The sequence below is a fragment of the Cygnus olor genome, chromosome 5, assembly GCF_009769625.2.
Source record: "Cygnus olor isolate bCygOlo1 chromosome 5, bCygOlo1.pri.v2, whole genome shotgun sequence".
Classification (NCBI taxonomy): domain Eukaryota; kingdom Metazoa; phylum Chordata; class Aves; order Anseriformes; family Anatidae; genus Cygnus; species Cygnus olor.
In genome coordinates this window covers 16,986,982-17,010,147 of record NC_049173.1, presented here as the reverse complement: position 1 = coordinate 17,010,147, position 23,166 = coordinate 16,986,982, and the positions used below count along the sequence as shown (strand labels likewise).

General features: G+C 36.5%; 1 protein-coding gene across 1 annotated transcript in view; it reads right to left on the bottom strand.

The window, feature by feature from the left end:
• Nucleotides 1–21,681, bottom strand: part of TRIP11 (thyroid hormone receptor interactor 11) — a 34,632-nt gene extending 12,951 nt beyond the window's left edge. Inside the window, 18 exon segments of the mRNA XM_040558300.1 lie at nucleotides 1,227–1,326; nucleotides 1,665–1,709; nucleotides 1,711–1,769; nucleotides 2,094–2,257; nucleotides 3,756–3,949; nucleotides 4,157–4,297; nucleotides 6,838–6,879; nucleotides 6,881–9,868; nucleotides 10,770–10,976; nucleotides 11,436–11,531; nucleotides 12,021–12,061; nucleotides 12,750–13,115; nucleotides 13,860–14,025; nucleotides 14,730–14,798; nucleotides 15,648–15,920; nucleotides 17,080–17,190; nucleotides 18,850–18,926; nucleotides 21,313–21,681. Coding sequence (XP_040414234.1) covers nucleotides 1,227–1,326; nucleotides 1,665–1,709; nucleotides 1,711–1,769; nucleotides 2,094–2,257; nucleotides 3,756–3,949; nucleotides 4,157–4,297; nucleotides 6,838–6,879; nucleotides 6,881–9,868; nucleotides 10,770–10,976; nucleotides 11,436–11,531; nucleotides 12,021–12,061; nucleotides 12,750–13,115; nucleotides 13,860–14,025; nucleotides 14,730–14,798; nucleotides 15,648–15,920; nucleotides 17,080–17,190; nucleotides 18,850–18,926; nucleotides 21,313–21,451 — 5,278 coding nt within the window. The 5' untranslated portion in view covers nucleotides 21,452–21,681.
• Between the last annotated feature and the right edge of the window lie 1,485 nt (nucleotides 21,682–23,166).

The following is a 23,166-nucleotide window of genomic DNA, read 5'->3' as shown; positions in this document are numbered from 1 at the left end:
TATGTACAGAAATCCAGCAAAATTATTAGTTCTAAGTCCTACTTTACCTAATGCTACAACCCCTTTCTCATGAAAACTAAATTAATGCAGTAAGAAAAACAGCAATCTATATATTTGTATACCTATTATATCATCTCCAATCGAGGTCTGAGCTTATAAATCTTACTGATGTTTGGTATTCAAATACATTGTACAGAAATTACCCTTAACTTTTTTTGATTAGAATAAAGTTTAAGGCCACAAAACAGAAATATGTTGAAATGGTATCAGTTTTTACTAGTAGGTTATTCTGCCTTTTTATGCTTTCCTATACAGCTTTAATGCTAGAGGTATTTACAAAAGAGAAGACTATGTATCTATCATGGATTTTATGTTTCAGTGATGTCATCGTTTTCTTTTTCCCTTTCATTCACAGCATCACAAAGCCACAGAATCATTTATGTTGGAAGGGACTTCTATAGGTTATCCAGTCCAGCCCCTCTGCTTAAGCAGAGTCAGAGAGAGCAGGTTGTCCTGGATTGTGTGCAAGTGGGTTTTGAGTATCTCCATGGCTGGACACACCTCTCTGAGCAACCTATTCCTTTGTCTGACCACCCTCGCTGTAAATATTCTTCCTTTTCAAAACTGTTTCTCCTGTCAAAGTTCTTTACTGTCTGGCCAAGCTTTGTCTTCATATCCAAAGTAATGAAGTTCATCAAGTGTTGGAGTACTTAATCTTAGAACAGTATGAAAGGCATCTGTCTAAATATGAGCCGTTAGGAAGCTTATTTGAAATGAGATCTAAAAATACAATCTAAAGATGTGTCCAAGGCCTTCCACGTAATCTCTTCAGTCAGTCTCATACCTGTGCAAGAACTGCTCTCTCTGCATCTCAACAGCATACACTTTCTCTCTACCTCACAGTAACTATCTCTACGTGAAATATGGTAGTTATTTTGGAAAATGTGACAGCATTTCATATTTCACAAACTTTTTAAAGAGACACTGAACTAAATCAAGGGCTTTGGTACCTAGAGAGAAGAAAGCCTGGCCTTCTCTTGAGAGAGATCACTAACAGAAGGCACACATCTTTTTAAAAAATGTTTTATAAACTTAGTAAATGCTCAAAAGGTGGCACAGAATTACTCTTTTCCCTCATTAAGGACAATTTGGTAAATTTCTAAGAACACTATATTGTCTCCCCATCTACCTGGAATATTTTAAGCAGAGGAAAAAAAAATAGTTACCTTCTTTCTTAAGCTCTTCAATCTGCTCCTCTTTAACATCAAGTTGCTCAGTAAGCCTTGATGCTGCATCCAGTGCAGCATTTGCCTCTCCTAAACTTTCCTGAAGAGAGGGTAGAAAAGGACAGAGAGAGAAGCATGAGTTCACTATCATGATTATTTCGATACAACATACATCAAACACAACAGACACAAAGGCTTCAATCGCTTATACTCTAGAATAACTGGATTGTAAACATCCTCAGAAATAGGATAGTCAGAGGTACGCTACCTTGCTGGCCCTTCTTTCAGTCTCATCCCGTTCCCAACCCCTCAACCAGAGAAGACAAAATAATTATATAACTCTATATACTCTGAGACAGTAAGACTTAACACAACAGCTCAAAAAAAATCAGTCAAAATTTGCATTAAATTTGTGTTCAGCTTCATTATTCAACCCACCTGCAGTGATACAACTTTTTCTTCTAAGTTCTCGGCTTTTTTTTTTCCATTCTGCAGTCTGTTTTTGGTGTTTTTCTAACTCTGCTGAATACATGGCTTTTTCCTCTAATGGGTTAAAATACAAAAAGAAAAAAAAAAAGATCTCAATTCATAATAAGTCTCTCTCTTTAGGGGGATACACCTTAGCATTATCACATCTGGTTTTCACAAGGTAGAGGTGGAATTCTAGTTTCATATACAGGATAACGACCGTCGGTTTTCACAGGGCCAGAATTTTACTAAAGTTTTTCAAAAGACAAAATCTTCTGAAATTCAAGCTACCAAAATGAAAACCAATTAACTACATGCTTTTAAAAGCACCAAAATATGGTAACTATCCCATCTGAAAAATGCGTGTTGCGATCTTCGGTATTTCTTGACAAAACTTACCCTGTTGGAATTGCTCTAGCACCATCTGCAGGTTGGCCAGTGACAATGCATACTGTTTCACTTGGTCCTGTGAGATGGTGAGCTGTAGCACAGTTTCATCTCTCTGCTTGGAAACCAAGTTTAATTGCTCTTGCAAAGATTCGACCTGCAGGCTAGCTTGATGACTTAATGAAACAAATTATTTACTAAGATAACGAAGGAAGTCATCATAGAGAAAATTAAACCACAGCAAAACTTAATCTACCTTTAATTTCACTTAAATTTATAAAAATGAAGTCATTTTTCCCCAAATTCTTCTTAAAAACAAACAAACAAACAAACAACTAAAACCCTAGTGACACATTTTAAATATGCCTGGAAATAAAATTTTGGCAATCCAAAAATAAGAACAAACTTCTGTTTGAAGTGCATTAGAAAACGACAAAAATAATCTTTTAATCAATTTTTGCAGAAGTATGTTTAACAACAACAAAAAAAACACCAAAAAACAAAACATACACACACACCTTGCCTGATTCAATTACTGCATGTATCAACAGCTCTTTCTATCAACTATTACTTTTAAGGCCAGTCTCCAAGAACTCAATATATCCATCCTGACCACCACTGAATATCCATTTAACTTCCCATTATGCAGAAATATTATGAACCTGATTTACTCCCATTTCAGTCTTTCTTAACAGTGCATACTAGGTAGGAAATAGGCTACATTTCTTGGAAGACATTTGACAAGTGTTGGTGAAGAATTAAGGAACATTCTGCCAGTTTTTATGTAGCCTTCTCCCAGCTCTTCAACTTCCTCCACAATTTTCCACAAGTCTGCTCAGCTCAGAAATCTCTTTGCTGACAATGTTGAGCAGAGCTCATTTTGGGCACTTAAGAAGTAGGAAAGACTGAAGCTACATAGATATATTTGATTAAAATCCTTGTTCATTTGGACAACAGCACTAAAATAAAAAAGTAATCTTTTGCTCAAAGTAACCAACAAGCCTACATTAGAGTCAAGACAGGTGTTGAGTAATTTTAATACTGGGGTTTTCATTGTTCTAGCTGAAAAATGTGATTATGGTAAATAAAAAAAACACCATAATTGGCGCTCGCCTCTCCAATTGTGCTACCTATGAGAACATCTATGCATCTTGCTTTATATGTATGTTGAAAAAGGTTTACAGCAGTGTACACCTTTCTATGCTATAATGTATAAAGTACAGATGGGTACTCCTCTCAAAAGCAATGCACAAAGTAACACAAGCACACCTGTGCATCCAACTGTATAAAACACTTTCAAATGCACTTTCAAAGTGAATGAAGCCTTGACGTTGAAGGCAATTAAGTTAATCTTTTATGCTCTGACATATTCAATTATTCAATTATATTTAATTGATGGGTTGAGGGATTTTTGTTGTTTCTAGTTCTAAGCACTGTCAAAGATCCAAGATTTCTATAGTTGCTTCAAAAATGACAAATAACTTCTTAGTTCACAACAGTTGCCAAGGAAATTTCAAATTACCTTCCTGATTTAGAATAACAGTAATTCATATATTTTTGTTTTCTCAATTGCCTAGCATGCTCTAGAATGCAAATTCAATAAAATAAAGCTATCAGTATCACTCCAGAAAACTAAAATTCACAGTGCCACTGCTGGATAGATGAAAAGATCACCTGGCGTTCTCCACTGCAGTAGATGAGGACACGAGTTTTTCTTCCAAAACTGAAACTTTTTTTCTTAGCTTGGCCTCTCTGTCTTCTGCAGCTAACGCTTCTCGCGTGTAGGAGTCCTCCATTTCCAGAAGGTGATTACGTAACCTCACCAGTTCCTGATTTAGGCGCTGCTCCTTCTCACGTAAATGCTGTATCTGTGTAGAACATACCTTAAGTTGCTTTTACTATCAGTTTTCATAAATAATGTAAGCAAACAAAACATCCTTTGAAGCATATTGCCTGCATATTGATTTCAAATGCTTTTCACAAGTTACTGCTAACAAAAATAACGCAGAAAATATTGTAAGACGCAATTTTTTACTCTTTTATTTCTTACAACTCTAAGTTATTTGGTGGTATACCTCACTCTGCAGGGCACTGCTCTCCATTTGCTTCTGTTTGAGTGCTACCATGACTTGGTCTCTCTCTTGCTGAAAAGTAACAGCCTTTTCTTGCATTGATTTAACTTCATTTAGCAGTTGATTCAATTCCCCTGTCTTGCCCTGTCAAAGACATAAAGGATTTCAAACACAGCAGTCTTACTGAAGGAGATGTAGTCTTTGTCCAAAAGAATAGAAAGAAAATACTAATTTAACAAGGAGAAGTGCGAGACACCCACAGCCCTATAGCACAGAAAAACTTCAAAATACTATTTTCCCTGAATGTGATTTCCCTCACAGACGAACTAAAAGTTATTCCTAAAAGGACACTACAGACGCTTGAATACTTCAAAGTTTCAGGTTTTCAGCTACGGGTGGAATGTTTTCTTTGTTGTATCTGTTCATTAGGACATGGACGTATGAAGCACCTGCCTACGCATGTCAACTTGCCTGAAGTTAAGATGACTAAACACATGAAGTAATCCTTAAAAACAAGCCATAAGGTGACTTCAGTTTTAGAGATCAGCCTTCAAAGGATCACAGCAACATACATCACATTTTCACCTGTCATATTTCAATGAATGAATTTCCCTTTATAAGCAATTTGCTACAACTTTACATAAAGGAGAAACACATGAAGAAATTGGTCTGTTACCTCCAATTCACACATACACAGCCTGAATAAATGGATGCATTTGCAGTTACTTGAAGCTTTCCAACATCCTTTTTACCATTAGTATCATATTATTTTGAGAGCAGATATTTTTATTGAATATGTTGGTAAAAAGTAAACCAATCTTTGCTTTCACCATTAGTGCTTATAAGCTTCAATTATTTATTAATGAAACTGAATACAGTATTTTTTTTCAGTAGAGCTGCAAACCTGCACACAAATCTGCTGTTTATGCTGTGTTATCATCTGACATGCACACAAAATACATTTGAACACTATTTTTCATAGTTCTCCATGGTGAACATGAAGTCTGCAAAAGGAACTTCTCTGATTTGTGAAGAAAAAGAAGTCCAGACAATTGTTCCATGCTTACAAAACTGAAAGCCTAAGCTGTCAGTGAGTGAAGAGGTCTGCAGGCCAAAGACGTGCAACACAAAGGACCTAACCAGACAATGCAGGCTTCCAGGAGCAGCAGCTACTGGAGTTAGAATAATGAAAAAAAACAGTAAAAAGGTAAGAGGGTGTACATTTTGTATCGGCACAACTGATGAACATTAGTCCCAATGGTAATTCAAAGCTTTTTTTTTTTTTTTTTTATAAAAAATAATGTAACTGTACTTTGGTACCATAAAGACTCTATTCTTAATTCCATAGTATTTATTCAGAAGAGGATAGGGAAACCACCACTAGGAACACACAGAGCTAAAGATTTGTCCTACACATCTAACTTAAAAAAAAAAAAAAATCCCAATTTTTCACATATATCAAAGTTGGGACTTACAAATGATAAGCTTCTGTATATATTACACTGCAGATTTATTTGGTAGTTTGAAAGTGCTTTGAAGTGATGTGAAATTTTCTATTATAATTATAGTGGGGATAAAACAAATGCCAGGTTATATTGTAATGGTTTGCATGAACATCACTCTCTGATAACTGGCAATGCTCAGAATTTTGGAAAATAAAAAAGGATGTTAAATGCAGCAAGGAGAAGAAAAACATGGCAGGGGGACATTTCTGAGAAAAGACTGAATAATGGAAACCAGAGCCACCAGGATGAAAAGAATGGGGACCTGAAGAGAAAAGAGTGAGCACTGTGGAAAGAAAGATGACATATTTGGAAGCAACTACCAGAAAAGACTGCCCACTAGGACAGATTAAGTTTCAGAGACTACAAAGCAAACAAAAAAAATCTATATCCTGGAGTTCTGTTGTTTTCCTGTAGTTTTGATAAATGTTTTCTTTTGCATTGTACTTAACTCCTATGTTTCAAAAATAATGGTGATTCACATATTGCTTCCTTAATGCCAGCAGTAGCAGTTCAAACAACATGCTGTTGACCTGAGTATCAACAATGCCACGTAATTCTTTGGCTCTTTTAAAAGATTCTTACTCACATTACTTACACAGTAATTCATAAGCCACTGCAACTTTTCTCTGAACACACTTCAAAAAAAAGTACCTACTTTTCCATATATCGATTTGGGAAGAGAAAACATTAATTTAGTTTGTCCAATGTTTTTATCTTTCTTTTTTTTTCACCGAAGCTTCTCCAGCTATAAAAGATGACGTGTGAACCCATTCATCTCATAGCGATGCTGTGAAGCAACCAAATCGGAATGACACTTGAAGAAAACACATTGAGAAATTAGTCTTTGCCACCTCCGCAAGTTTGAGCAACGTACAGTAAAAACAATGTAGTATACTTAATGAACAACAGGAAAAAGCCAAAATATTGAGCAGCTGTTCAGTAAATGAGAATTTTTCAAACGAACGGAAAACATGGGTTATGAATACAAAATTAATAGATACAATTGCAAGCCACTCACCTGCTGATTTTTCATTTAACTTTGTGGGGAGGGATTTTTGTTGTAATGCAAAGCAGTAAGGAGTCACAAACGGATTTCAGGCAAATACTTGATGTCTACATATACATGAAAACGCACTACCAAGCGACTAATTTCAAGATAATAAATGTGAACACACATACCTGTTCTTTTTCTTTCAACAACTTCTCAAAAGTGAGAGCTTTTTTCCTTCATTGAGTGGGACTCAAACTCTTTCTCCTTCAGCATCATTGAAAATTGCATATTAGTCTCCTGAAGTGCTCGGAATTCTGTTTCTTTTTCCCTACAACTTGCAACTATTTTTTCATTTTCTTCTTTCAGTTTTCGAATATCCATTTCTAAAATTAGATTTCTTTCTTTAAGGTTAGTCACAGCTTGCTTTAAAAGTTCATTTTCGTTTTCTTTGTTACTAAGATTTTCACTCACAGAAAGTAACTGATCACTTTTAGATTTAATCAGTATGTCTTTCTCTCTAAGTGATTTCTGTAAGACATCATGTTTTTCTTTGATCTGCCTTATCTCTGAATCAGTCCCCTCTTGACCCTTTCTTTCAACCTCTGATGCTATAGCCACAGAATCAGATAATCGTTGATTGTTTTCCTGAAGAGTCCTAATAGTTGAATCTTTTTCTTGCAACTTTTTTTTCAGTTGTTCCAATTCCTTTTGAAGGAGTTTAGTTTCATCACTGAGCACTTCAGGAGCACTGCTTTGAATGACTGGAGGCTGCGAAATGATGGAAGCCATTGCTACAGATGGTGTTACCAAATCAAGTTTACCCAGGAGAAGATCCTTGGTGTTATGAAGCTGTCCTATGGTGTGTTGAACTTGTGCTAATTCCTGACTAAAACTTTTCAGCTTTTTCTCATTCTGTTCGTAACTCTGAATCAAGCCATTATAATCTACCTGTAATTTTGAATTACTATCGCTTTCAACTGAAATCTGTGCTTGAAGTTTATGTAGCTCTTCTTGAAGGTGAGCTGACTCATGCTGCATGTTCTGAACCGTGGTTATTACCTGTTGCTTCCACTCTTCCATCTTCTTTACTTGCTGTTTTAGTTTGTCACGTTCTTGTAGAAGTTCCTCAAACTGGTTACTGTTAACACCTCCTGAACCGCTGTCAGTATCTGTACTGGACGTCTGCAAGACAGTCAATAAGGTTTGGCATTTTTGACTTAGAGCATCTATTTCAATATCTTTTTCTCGAATGATACGGGATAAATTCTGAATAGTTTCTCTAAACATGTCTTGACTGCTATTTTCAAATCTATTAGATAACTTTTGATTCTCTTCTTGCAACCTTACCAAAGCTGCTTCTTTAGCAGCCACCATATCCATGATCTTATGATACTCTGTTTTTAACTGACTGTTCTCTCTTGTCTTTTCACTTAGAACTGCTAGTACTTGTTCTCTTTCCATGACATAAGCTTGCAGCTGCTGCTGAAGGCAAAGAACATCCTGCCGATAGGAAGCTGAGGAAACTCTAGCATTGAGGGCCTGTATTTCTAAGTCTTTCTCTTGAATGATCCGAGTAAGTTTGCCGACTTCATCTTTAGACAACTGATCAATTTGTTGACTCAGAGAAACATTCTTTTCATTTAGAAGCTTAATCTCCATCTCCCTTTCTTTGATACCTTTTACTAGTCTTTCAATTTCAGCTTTAGATAAGTCATGTTTTTCATTTCCATTTTCTCCATTAAGTGGCTGAACTTTGGTTACCTGAAAAAGATCAGAGGAATCAGTCTGAATAACCTGTCTCTCTTTGTGTAACTGAGTCTTAATTTGCTCAATTGTCTTCTGTAAATTTTTAATTTCCTCATCCTTCTCTAAAGAAAGTCTTTCATGTGTGACATTCATTTGTTCACACTGAACTTTAGACTCATCTATTTGCTTTCTTTGCTCTTGCAAAGACTGCTGAAGTTGCACTGTTTTTTGATTCTGATCTTCTATTGTTTTTTTGAGAACTTCTATTTCTTCTTCAAGATTATTCTTTATCACTTTTAACTGTGTTACCTCACTTTCAAGTTCAATAATAATATCTAGAGTCTTAGGCTCAACCATAGGTGCAGATCTACTTTGTTGATCCTTAAGACGTTCAATTTCTTCTTTCAAATGATTATTTTCTTCCTTCATGATGGCAAGACTTTTGTCTTTTTCTTCTAAATTTTGTTTTAAGACATCCTGCTTTTTTGAAGCTTTCTTATATTCCTCAAGTTCCTGCTTTACCTGTAAGGCTTGATTTTTAAATTTTTCAATAAATTCCTCTTTTTCTTTTATGAGTTCTGTCAACTGCTTTTGCCCTCCTAAGCTAGTAGTCAACATCTCTTTTGTTTCTTGATGGTCAATTTCCATCTGCTCCATGTTCCTTTTGAATTCTGCAATCTTAAAGTCTTTCTCTTGATTCAGTTTAACCAGGCGTTCATGTTCAAGCTGCAATGCACTGGTATCCATACTACGTGCATTTGATAATTCCTGAATAGTTTGCTCATACTTCTGTGCTTGCTCAAAAAGCCGTTTTTCAGTCTGGTTTAATTCAGTTTCCAAATGCTTTTTTTCCATTTTCAAGGCCTCCACAACAGAGTCTTTTTCTAAGTAAACTTTATTCTTCTCAGAAATGGCATCATTTAATTCCTGTTTTATTTCTTCAAAGGCTGTTACTAGCTTTCCATTTTCTATTTTGAGATCAGATAGAGATTTCTCCAAGTCTTCATTTCTTTGTTTATTTTCCAAAACGTTATTCTGTAGTTTTGCAATTTCTACTTCTCGTTCTTTCAGAATCAGATCTTGACAACTGTAGTTAGCTTCCTGATTACTTTTTTCTGTTAACTTGCTCAAGGATACAGAAAGATCCTCCTCTCTTTCTTTTAGTCTCTGCTGCAATTCTTTAATTTCTTTTTTGTTATGCAAGTTACGGTCCTGGGACTTCTTTAATTGTTCCTGAAGATCTTTAATAGTGTTTTGAAGCTGCTGTTTACTTATATGCAAATCATTAAGTGCATATGAACATTGGCTTAGTTTTTCCTTCTGACTATCTAACTCCTTAATAGCTTCCATCTTCTCCATTTCCAGTTTTGCTACTTTCTTTCTTTCAAGATCTACGTCAATTTGCAGCTGTTTGGTGATACTATCACCTTGTGTGTGTTGTTTTGACAGCTGCTCTTTCAGTGTAATCACATGCTGAAATGAACACAAACAAGAATTCATTAGGAAAGGAGAACAAGCAGACTTATGTATTTTGTTTTTATCAACTGAACAATAAAAAAATTGCCTGGAAACAATGTTTCCTACTTTAAAAACTAAGTTGGCAAGTAGTATCAAGTAGTCAGTACTAAATAAATTAAAAACAAATATAAAAGAAATATATTGTCTTTCACTGAAAACAAAAATACCATCTCCCCCCCAAAAGCACCCTAACTACCTAAACCAAGGAACTCAAAGAGAACTATCTATGGAAAAGAACTAAGAGCCAGAACTTTTCAAAGAAGTTGAAACTGGTATTCAGTAAACACCCATTACTTAAAAACAAATAGATTTTAAATGAGAAAAAAAAAACACGAAACAAAACAAAAAACAAACCACAACTAAGTATATATCTGTATAGCCAATTTTCAATTCCTTGCTTGACTATGTTTTAACACAATTGCTGGGATTCATTTCATAGAAAAATATTTTACCTGTTCAATACTACAAAGTAAACTGATAATGGAAAAACATGTTTTGCTACTATATATTTAAAGGTCAAATATATCAGGACAGTCACAAAAAGGTATTATTTCATTCTGCTTACATATAATCTGTGGCCTTTTCTCCACATGCAAAGAAAAATTAAGTGGTATTTAACCAGCCTCTGGAAAGTAAAACCCATTCTGGACATGCCATATTTGTTTGTTCATAACAAGTGGGTTTCCTGCACTTCAGAATTTCACATCAATATGGTAGATATGGTGAAACACTGATCCTGACTTTTTTTTTTTGCCAGAGGTTAATTTATCTGTGTGTGAAGATCAGCTTAAAAAATAAACACACAAATTTAAGTATCTATTTTCCAAATTCAGTAGGTAGTTTCCATGTTTATTACCTGAGTAGCTTCTTGATTCTGCTTGTCTAGTTCTTCCAATTCTGCTACTAATGTTTCTCTTTCAGCAATACTTTCATTTAATTCATGTTCTTTCCTTTCCAAATCTTGCCTTAACTGATTTAGCTCTGAATTCTGATCCTCAGAATACGTAGAAAGAATATTCTTATTTTCTTGTTGTGCATGTAGCAGTTCCTTCTCAAGTCCCTCCTTAATTCAAACAAAAAGTATTAAATATTAGCCTTTGTCTTGACAAAATTTGTAAACTGTTTAGATTCAAAATGGTTTCTTTTTTTCCTCAACAGTAAAAACAAAGCATGCATTTTTATGTTGGGATCTCTAGGTGTACACAAGTAATATCCCAGGTACTGGATAAGTGGTATTTACACTACGTGCATTTGATAATTCCTCAAAAGTTTACTCATGCTTCTGTGCAATAAAAAAGTTATGCAATATTAAAAATGGAGAAACTTAAAATAGTTGTATGCTGAGATGTTATGCTTGACCGGTGTGTTCATCCAACTACAACAATCAATCTAATATTAACAACATTTAAATGAAAAATAAAACAGTACTATATGCTAAAAAGGTGTTTGAATATTTTAATATTTTTTTCTATACAGCATGAAATAGCTAAACAACACTGTCCAGAAAATCTACCATACACACCTTTTCTTTTTTAAGTTTAATGTTTTCTTCTTTAAGAACCTGTAGATCTTGTGTAAATGCCTGAATATCTTTCCCTGTATGAGTGAAACTGTCAGCCTACAAAAATACAAAGAGTATTTAAATAGTGGAATACTCCACGTAAGGATCCAGAACATTTAAAAAATACAACCTCTAATTAGTCTTTACTTATAAATATTTATCAGTGGAGGAACATAGATGAACAAATACCTCTGTGATATGAACACAGTTTTACACTAAAATATTATCCATCTAATAATTCAAAGGGAAGTTAATGTAAAATTAATACTTGAAAGGTATGATATAGAAGCCTAAGTAACAACGTGATAGGTTGAACTTTACTAGTTTTCTTCAACAGAGTATGCTGTGGAGTTTCACAAATCAAAATGTATTGCTTCTGATTTCCACATGCAATTATAAAATTAATTTAAAACCACTACTGCTTCCATTACAAGATTATAAATAAGTGTGAATGCTCCAAAAACATATACTGACAAGAACATGTGTTTTCCATCAGTTACTATTGCTATGAACCTTTTTGGTTTCTTAATTTAGAAATTACTTTACCTGATTTAAACTTGAAAGTCTTGCTATTTCCTTTTCTGCTTCTATAAAGGAAGACAAAAATAATAAAGTTTTACTACTTTCTAAACAATAACAACACAACCCAAATCCTCCTCCTACATTTCCCCAGCAGAACTCTGCTGCTCAAAAGAGAATAGTTTCACAGCATTTTGTGACCAGATTGTATTTTTTTTTTTTTTTAAGAAACAGTGCTGTAAAATTTTCAACTGCAGTATCAATCAACAATGCAATGTAGGGCATTACTTATACAACTGAATCCACTCAGGACAACTTTCAGTATTGCCTAAGTGCTACACTGTGGTACCGAAGATTTTCTACATAAATACATGATTCTAAAACAGATAACCTACAGTGTTTCTTTAAAGACAGTAACATCAGACTACTTTATGCAGAAAAAGTATACTTTTACAATTTAAACAAAACTTCTATTTAGGATTACTTTAAAAGAAAGAAAAATCCTATCAGCTGGCATACATGATTACTATTGGAAACAGAAACCCGTACGCAAATCATGCTAATCCTAATTACATTCTCTTTTCTGCTTGCCTTTATCTCAGTGGACAACCTTTATTTAAAGCAGCAGCTTTTAAAGGTACATATTCACTTATTCAATTCCAAATCCTTGAAACAAATTCTGAGCATTAAAGTTGGAAATATGTGAAGATATATTAAAAACACAAACAACAAAATAAACCCACATCATCTTTGTACCTAACAGTGCTTGTTGCAATCTGACGACATCTTCTGGTAGCATTGTCTTGGACTGGAACTTCTTCTCCTGTTCTTTCAAGAGAGCATCTTGCTCTGTGACAGAACTTTGAAGCATGCTAAAGTCAGATTTTAGACTTTCATATTCCTGGGTTATTTGGATTTTTTCTACCTTTAACAACTCTTGATCTTTCAGAAGAATTTTGTTTTCTTCTTTGGCAGAAGATAATTTCTGATTTAATCTTCTTATTTCATCCTCTAGGTCTTTTATAATTTGCAAGTCTTCTGCTTTTCCTCCTTCTAGATTCTGAACACTCTTTTTCTGTTCACTAATTTTAGAGTCATCCACAGCATCAGTGTGTACACCATCTAAAAAGCAAAAGAGATGAGGTTTGCAATACTAACCAACTAGTAACTTTTAAGTAAATTCCACTCTTTCTATAGTCTCAAACAAAGACATGATCACCATCAATAGAAAACTAACTTAAATAGAATTAACATTTGAAGCAGTATCATGCATATGAATGATCTGATAAACAGCCCTTCAAATACTTACAAACTCCTTGCTCTAAATGGTTTTAAAAGGTGTTGCAAGACACATAATTCAAGATTTAATTAACATATGCATATACTTGACCAGGAAGGGTGGGTGAGATTAAGGACACTAATTTATTAGGACATGGAATCCGTCAGTTTTCTAAGATTAATTTAAGAGACCCTAACTGACCTAACTTTTTTGGGAATATGAAGTACCTTCAAGATGTAATGAAGGCTCCCCATGAAAACTACTGGGCTTCTTCTACAATCATGCCACAGACACATGTGTGGTCCTTATGGCAACCTTCAAGCTTTTAATCTAGTAACCCAACTGGCACATAGTACTTCTCAAAAACAATTCTGGCATTCAACCCAACCACATTGAATTTAAGATACTAGGACACATGTCACCTTAAGCATAAGACTGAACTGTAGTTGAAATTCAAATTTCTAAATACAATCTACTTAATATTTATTACACTGTTGCTACATACACATATTCGATACTTTAACCAAAATTCACTGCATATTAAATCAGAAAGCAATCTCAAAAAGTAAGCACATGGTAACAAAGACCTTGCTGTAACTGATTCTCAAGTTCTTCAATTCGCTCTTCATATTCACTCAGCTCTTCTCGATGTCGACGAGTTATCTCTATTAGCTTTTGTCTGTGTGCATCCTGCAATACTGAAAGTTCATGTTGATGGTCATCTATTTCTTGACTTAAATTCTGTTTAAGCTCCTAAAAATATCGTTAGAGAAACAGAACGGTAAAATACAGTACAGAAACTTCAGAAAGAAAAAACACAAAAGAAACAGAAGTTTTCCCTAGTAAATCAAAAGATTTATTAAGGGATTTCTCATAGAAAAGGCCAAGTTTTTTTTTTGAAACATTTAAAAAGTCATTTGTTTAAAAATATATTTATGCAAACAATATGCTCTAGACAACTACACAATAGCAAATGTTAAAAAAGGATAGTATAAAGATTACAGTATAAGAAGTGGATACAGCAGGACATTTCTAGTAACTTTCATGGAAGACTTGAAGATTTGTTTTTTGCATCTTCAATGAAAAAAGAGCAGGTGTTTATGAGAAGGGAGGAAAAACTACTTGGCGTATCTAAAATTCAGTCTCACGTCATCAACAGCTTATAAAAGCGATTTGCCCTCATAAATGCTAATGGCATTCTTGTAAGCTTAGATACTATATACATCAAATTATACAAACACCCTCACTTTCTCAGAATACTTGGCCATGTTTTGAAATTTAGCACAGCAACATTTCAGTCAGTAATACAAATACATGTCCACATGCATTTTTAAATAGAGAAGATGTAAGTGCTAGTGTTATAAATATGTTTAACTTTACTCACATCATGTGCCCATACACAAAACCATCATAACCTAGCATAAGCTAGGAACAGTTTGTCAAAGTTGTCACCTTACCTTAATGGTATTTTGAAGCTTGCATATTTCACTTTGTTCAGCAACATTTGTCCCTTGCACTTTGGAAGACTGAGAAAAGAAGAATCATACCTCCATGTGGTAATTGTGATTAATACACATATTTTTCAAATAAGCACATCCTCATTTGGTAATCAACGGTAGAAAACAACAAAGGTAACGTGAAGCAAATACGAAGCTTCTAACATGAAACAAAGTTCAAATCTATGGTGAAAATGCACTCAGAAAAGTGTATTTAAAAAAAATCAATTTTCCATTGATTTTTTTTTATTAGATGCACATCCATAATGGTTGGTGGGGGGAAAGTGGGAGCATGACACTATTGCACCTAGTTACACAAAGGAACAGGATTGTTTAATTTTACTCCTGTATTTCCATGTAGAGGAAGTAGTATCTCTGAAATCAGGCTATAGTTGAGAAATGATGACTCACATCAACAACAGCCTGAAAGCCTTTCTTGCATCCACAGACCATGAAGTACAACTGACGTATCAAGCACTGTGATACTATCTAGCACTTTTGATAGTATCGTGTTGTCAATAAGCAGTCGATATCACAGCTAGATAGAAGAAAAGTGTTTTTTGAAAGGCTCCATAAAAATGAAACCCTGAAGTAGTATTAATATTTTAGCTGAACGTTTATGACAAGCTTTTCCTTGCTTGACAAATCACACTTAAAAGCATCACAAAAAGGCATTGGGAAAACAATTACTGAATGTGTCCCTAGTCATGTAATGGCAAAAAAAAATGACTAAGATCATTAGGTTTCAGCTCTTCCATCAAATCATGTTGCTTCTATAAATTTTACAGCATGAAGTCATAAAGACCCACTTCCAAAACACCAAATGCAATGAAAATACTAATTTGGAGGGGAGGGGAAGACAGAGGGGAAATCACTCACCTGTGCAATCTGCTTCCAGTGGTCCACCTCAGATTCAAGCCTAGAAACTTGATTGGACAATCTGTTTATTTCCTGTTGAGACCAGATTAGATCTCCAAAATCCATGTCATCTCCTTCAAAACCTGAGGAATGTCTAACCACTGGAACAAAGGAAGCTGACGTAGTAGCTGGTTGCAAACCAGCAGCTGACTGTGATGACCTAGCAGCCGTCTGTACTTTCTGCAATTGTTCCTGCAGTGCATTCTGTCTAGCCTTCAGATGGCTGATTTCCACCTGAACATACAGAATACAATGCATTGTTTCAGTAAGAATATCAAAATATACTCTATTTGTTCTCTTACGAAATATTAACCAACCAAACAACTCCCTCCCAGCATAAATTACTGGTCACTTCCACTAAAAAAATAAAAGAAGAAAAACCCTTGAACACTCTCCTAATGGAGAAAAGCAGTCTTAGCTGACGTGTTACAAATCATCTCACACAAGGTACATATTAAAAGTGTTAATACTTTTTAGTTAAGTATTTCAACACCTACTTCCATAGAGGTTTTTACTGATTTTTTCAGCAGTCTAGATACCTACGTACTACATCAAAATTCAAGCTAATAGGTTGTCCAAAAACAACAAAAAGATGTTTAAAGAGTTTGTTCAAATATGGAAATTAAACATGGCATTATATATGTTATTTACGTTATATTTGATTTATTTTATGCTTGACATTTCAATATATTGCAAATTTACTTACATTAAGCTCAAATTAGCTGCATGCAATACTCCCATAACTACTCTGTTATATTTTCTGAGCAGAATTCTACACATCTCAAAGTTCTGCTTCCTCTAGTTCCCCCATGTGTTTACATATAAAGTAGAAATAAAACTCATTTTGTGTAGTATTCTAGGCATAGTGGCAACTGTCTTCATTTAAAAGGCTACAAAAGCTCATGTTACCCAGTGGGTGATAAAATTGGTGTGTTTACAGTGAAGGTGCACTTTCTCAAATTATGAAAGGTAGCTCTGTTTCCTTTAATTGTATACTTTAAGATAAATAATTACAATATCCGCAGACAATGTAACTTTTTCAAATGAGAGTTTGCTCCCACCGTCTTCCTTAAAAAAGGCAATTGACCTAGAAATGCAAAGCAGTTAAAGTACCATTTCTCAGAGATTACAGGAACAAAAATTCTGACACACACATGACATTCCCAGTTTTCTCTTTCCGCACTTATCTCCCGGCAGCTCTGCTTACTTTACGTGATTCAATGAAATTCATGTCTTGGTCTCTCAGCGTCTATATTAATAAACAAGCAATCCGTAACAGTATATTTACAACTCTGACACTTCAACTGAAAGACCACAGACACTATAACAGCAAAAAAAAAAAATTAACATAATGCATATTGGACATACTTACATACTTTACTCTGTATCATACCTCTTTCTGCTGCAGCTGATTTCGGTACTCTATAGATAACTGCTTTACTTGAAGCTCTGCTGCTTCATGCTTTTCTTCTAAATCACTACAGATTTTTTTCAGCCTCTCATTCTAGCAAAAATGAGAAATGCATGTTAGTAAATTCTGAACGGTTCTTATAGAACTAGAAAAGCAGAAACCTGCTGAACAGTGGAAAAAAAAATCATTTAAATAGTATAGATTTCTCACATTATTTGACTCAAAATACACAGTAGCTCTAACTTCCATGTGTGGTCCCAAAATCAAGTTCACACACAAGCTTTCCATTTTTGTATGACATGGTGGTTTGCAGTGGTCAGAAGTAAATGCCAAGAAGAAAAATTCAAGGCTGAACTACACGTGGAACTTAAAAATAGCCACAGAGCATAAACGGTGGCTAAGATCCATACAGACCGTTATTCTGACATTGGTCAACAGCAGATATCAAGAATCTAAAAAAAGAAGTAGGAAACTGTTACTTCCCCAAAATACTATCTAGCATTTCAACGCTCTTGAGAGCAGATGACACCCATGGAGTGGTTGGTTTACAGACGAACAGTCACAAGGCCAACAAGCCCTTTGAAGGGCACATGGGATTTTTAAGCAGCCTTGGAAGAGCACAAGCATCTGCAGCTATGTCAAAATGACTATACTGGCAACAGAAAGAGAATTGCATCAGGGCAAGGGGCAACACGTACACCCATCTTTGATGCCTGCAGCAGACGACACGCTGCCAAGCATGACCAGGCATCGTGTAGATCTGTGGTCATATATACATGTACTGGGTCTGGCTGGGACGGAGTTTGCTTCCCCTGTGGTGGCCCATACAGTGCTGTTCTCTGCACCTGCAGCTACAACAGCCCTGATACAGCACCAACGCTTTGTCTCTTGCTGGGCAGGGCTGGCACAGGAACAAGACTTTCTCCAAAGCCCCCAGAGCCAGCAGGCTGGGGGTGGGCAAGAGGTGGAGAGGGGACATCGCCAGGGCAGCTGACCTAAACTGACCAAAGGGATATTCCATGTCATATGGTGTCACACTCAGCAATAAAAGGTGGGAAAGAGGAAGAAGGGGGAGCAGTCTCATTATCAAGACGTCTGTCCTCCCGAACAACCGCTACATGTATTGAGGCCCTGCTTCCTGGGACGTGGCCAAACATTGCTCATTGATGGGAAGTAGAGAATAATTGCTTTTTTTCTCCCCGCTCTTTGCTTCCACACAGCCTTTGCTTGTTTTTCCCCTCTTTCTTTTCCCTTTAATCAAATTATCCTTATCTCAACCTGTGAGCCTTTTTCTTTCCATCATACTTTCTTTTCCCCCTCTTCTTTTGAGGAGTGGGAGTGAGAGTGGTTGTGGAGTTTAGCTGCCCAGCAGGGTAAAACCACCACAATATGAAATACTACAAACCAATTAACCCTTTACCAGTTAAAATTTACCAAAACTTACAAGAATTTTGCATTTGCAAGTTTTTCACAGCCAAAGTCTACTGCTATAGTACAAGGCCCCACAATGAGCAGGAACAGTTGCAGAATACCCAAGTGAGCACAAGATGAAAACTCACGCCACATGCATATTCCTATAAATACATTTGTCCCCCTGACTGTGGTGGCAATTAGTCAGCAAAGAAAAGAGATGTTACCCTTGTTTTCCAGATTTTCCTGAAGCTGAGCAACTTTGATGCAACATTTCATCTTTACCAGAAAAAAAATCATACTACTTGGTTTTAATTACGGTAACGTTCCAAAATTTCTTACTTCAGACTTCTGTGCTGCATTAATACTTTCTATTTCTCTGAGTCTAGAATTGGACACATGGAGCTCTGTTGCTGCATCTGAAAGAAAAGGGAAAATTTTCAGTTTTATTAACCAACTCTTAATCTGTTGAGAAGACATTAGTTAAGAGCACAGCTATTAATAAGTATTTTTTCTTTAGACTGCTTTAATGTTCATTCCTATGTAAATATCAATAGCTGCTTTTATCTGAACACATTATTTTTCAGACCAGAATCTTTCTGAACCTTATTTAGTTCTCCCTCACCTAGTCTTCAAGTTGGATCACAAAACTAATGGCAAAAGTATGAAATTAAGCTTTAAAATATGTGAATTGAAAAAGTTTTCACTTGACTGTTACGTGTCACACAATCAGTTTTTCATTTAGGACTTTCCTCCTGACACGATTGTTGTGCGTGACTATTTCTCAATAATTTCATGTGAAGGTTCAAAAAAGGAACTAGCTCCACAAGGTACATACAACAGTGACTAACTAAATTTAGTCAGGAAAACAAACAAACAAAAAATAACAAAAATCCCCACACAACAAAACACCAGTCCTGCCCCCTCCATATAACGGGGAAAAATGCCTGTAAAACTCACTTTTGTTTAGAAAGACAAAACAATCTGACCATACCAATTTATTTAACACAATAAGCACATTATTCTCCCCCTGGATCCTTGTCCTCTAATGATCAATTTTCTTCAAATAATCTATGTTTACTTCTCCCGTGTCCCAATTTTAATGGGTAGAAATAGAACATTTCCTTTTATTAACGAAACATAAAAATTTATTGGCCATAATGCAACCTTGACATTTTTTTCAAAACTTGAAATAAATAGACTTGTGCAACTAAATACTGTATTTTATAATTTCCTATGTGATGTTTAACATTGATGCTGCTTAAGTGCTGCAGAGGCTGCGTTACGCCCATAAAAACTTTAATTGAAGATGTGAGCGTCTGCAATCCACAAACACCTTCATTAGTTTGGCTGGCAAAGCAGCGAATGTAAGAGATAACATTAAAAATTAAGATAAAAAGGAAGGAAAAGAACTACTTGAGAAGTGTTCTTTAGGCCACGTGGTATTTGAAAGTCTTTAGGGAGCAGAACACTTAGATGCCATTGGATTTTTACATCCCCAGGTCAGTAAGCCTAGTACCCCATAACAACATACTCTACCCTAAAATTGTTAAGAAATGGAAGTTGTTCACAGCAGCATCTAGCAGTATCTTCCAGCACATCTGGAAGCAGCTACTGAACATCAGCTCTCTCCTGCACAAACCGAAGCACAGATCTGCGTATCGGAATCACAATTCAGATTTTAAAACCTGAAAACAAAGACACTAGATGACTACAGGGTTTATCAGTGTAAAGTTAAGTTTCCAAACTAAACCAATACGGATTTTGGAATTTAAAATAATTCAAAGTATATACTTCAGAAAAGTGGGAAAAGGTAACTTCTCGATTAGAATAAATCTCCCTCTTCTAAGCATTTTACACATATATCAAAACACCCATTTATATCAGACCACTGGTGTCACACTGCTATCAAGATTTATACAATATTTTCACGATATTTCGCAGCTGTGGAGCTGCAGACAAGGCACAGTTGTTTAAATCCACGTTCTAAGGGGAGCATTCACAAGTTCTCTGTGGTTGGTATTCTTAACACTTATTTTAGAATACTTGCTTTTTCCAATAAATTGTAGTTTTAGGATGGCAAATACTTGTGATTTTAACCTATTGATACTTAATCGCCATTTTATACAATTGCTTTACCATAAAAATCAGAAGTTTTACTCAAATATTCCTATTAGAAAAGTATTACTATAAAGAGAAAGAAAACACTATAGTCTAGAACAAATTTATTATGACTTTATTATTCTCTGATGCCTCATCTGTTTTGTTTTGACTGTTGTTTTGGTTGCTTGTTTTTTTAATACCAGTCATTCTAGCCTCCAATCTCTATACAACAAGGCCCATGATCCCCTGCTTAGCTGTACAAAACAGCAGATGTTGACTGCCCTACCGAAATATAAATAACAAAACCTCAGAAGCCCTGGACCTTTGCCTGTGTGACACGTCAGACTTCAGATAACACCAGCGGCAGAAGTTTTATGGAACCACTCGGCAAGCAGCTAATAAAAACGGAGACTCAGATAAACCAGACAAACACGACGATGACCGCCGTGTGTTGTCATTAGTGCTGAGCACTCCACGCCATTCACGCTTCAGAATAATAAACCTACGACAGGCTCGCCTCCCGTGTTATACCCTGGGAATGCGTTTGTTTACCCTGCGGATCCCGAGGGGGGAACAAAACGCAAACAAAGCGAGCCCAGGCACCGGGCCGGCAGCTCGGGGGGCTCCCTGCGGGCACGGCGGCTCCCCGAGGGGCGGCCCCAGGAGCGCTGTGACCCCCCGTCCCGCCCCGTCCCCTCTTACCGCCCACTTCCTCGGCGCCCTCCAGCAGGATGTCCTTGGTGAAGCTGGAGAGCTGCCCGGTGAGCGAGGACAGGCTGCCGCCCACCTGCCCCAGCGACTGGCCCAGCCCCGAGCCCAGCCCGCCCAGCCACGACGCCATGGCCGGGCCCGCTCCGGGCCTCCTCCCTCAGCAGGACCGCGGCCCGGCAGCCGCCTCGCCGGGAGAGAAGGGAGGCGGCCGCCTGCTCCCCCCGGGGGCCGAGGCTCCCTCAGCGGGCTCGGCGGAGCGCTGCCGCCGCCCCACCTTGCCTCAGCGGCTCCTCCCGGCCGCCGCCGGCGCTGCCACCTCGACGGCCGCCATCACGGCTCCGCCCCCAGCACCAGCGAGGCGGCCGCAGGCGGCTACAGCGCCCCCGGGCGGCCTGGCGGGGCCCTGACGGCTGCCCGCCCTGTGAGGGACGGGGCCAGGCGGGCGGGGTGCTGTAGCCCCAACCCTGACGGCTGTATAAATTGCAGCTTTTTTAGTTTGATGTTTACCACCTTCGTAGTTATCCATAATGAAAATCGAGTAGTCAGCCACTATTTCTATCTCCAGTAAAACATACACAGAATTAGAGTACCCAATTAGAACACCTTCTACACGAAATTCGGGAAGGTATTAGTGCTGTGTTACAGTATAAAATGTAAACACAACTTAATTGGTTTTGCTAATTTAAAACATTGCTTTTAATGGAGAACTAATTTTCCCTTCTTAGGAGAAATGCCAAAAGGAGAGAGCCAAACATGCCATCCAGCATTTCCCGCAGTTTGCAGTGCTCAGAATATCCTTTAACATAGCTCATCCTAAAATAAAATGTCTGTATGACATAAACGATCCTTCTTTTCCAATCTTCTGTGGCTAATTCCTTTTCAGAGAAAACTTTTAACACATTTTAAATAAGATCAGGGATGTCATCCAAACTTAAAAATATTTAGAGATGATATAAACACCTCCTGTCACCATTCATTTTATAAAGCCAAAGAGGGAAAGAAGTCAACAAAGTAGCACGGAGTTGTTTGTTTTTTCCCCCACTTCTTAAAATTATTACTCTTGAAAAACTGGAAACTGATTACTGAGCAGTGCAACCCATATTTTAGCTGACTGGCTCCATCTCCTTTTGATAGCAGTACTGGGTGGAAATCACCCAGTATCTTTGATTGACTGGCTTGCAGAAACAATGTGGCATGCCCTGAAAATAAAGCATATTCTTGTAGAAAAACAGCATTCACTTATTTTAAAATTAACTTTTCAACTTTTAAAAATACAGCATAACTGTAACCAACGCCAACTTTCTTGCTAACAGAGGTGTTCTGTGCATAAATTTTCAAGTAACAGATGAAAAAGAATCAGTGATAAGCTATTAGCAAGTTATTAGCAGGAAAAAAATTAGCCAACTGCTAACGTATATACAATACCTGATCCAAAGCCCACTGACATCAAAGATGAGATTTTAATGTTTAATGCTTCTGTGCCCCATCCATATGCAAATGCTGAGGTCAAGAGAGAAACATTACACTGTAACTGTATTTATTTTTAAAAAAGTTATATCAAATACAACATAGTTGTATCTATTTAAGCAGAATCTTCAAAATGTTAAACAGCACTACCATTTTCCATTCAAAACAATGACAAAGCATTTAAGTTTTCTATTTTAAAAGGTTTTTAGTATCATACGCTTTATATACAAAAAAAAAATTGTATAGAAATCTAATGCCAAAATCCTGATACTGAAAGTAGAGTCTCAAGATGAAAAATCTACTACTGAAAATGAGTTCTGATATACAACTGTCATGCAGGAGAGGAACAAAATTATTCCTTTAGGAAATCCTAATTCC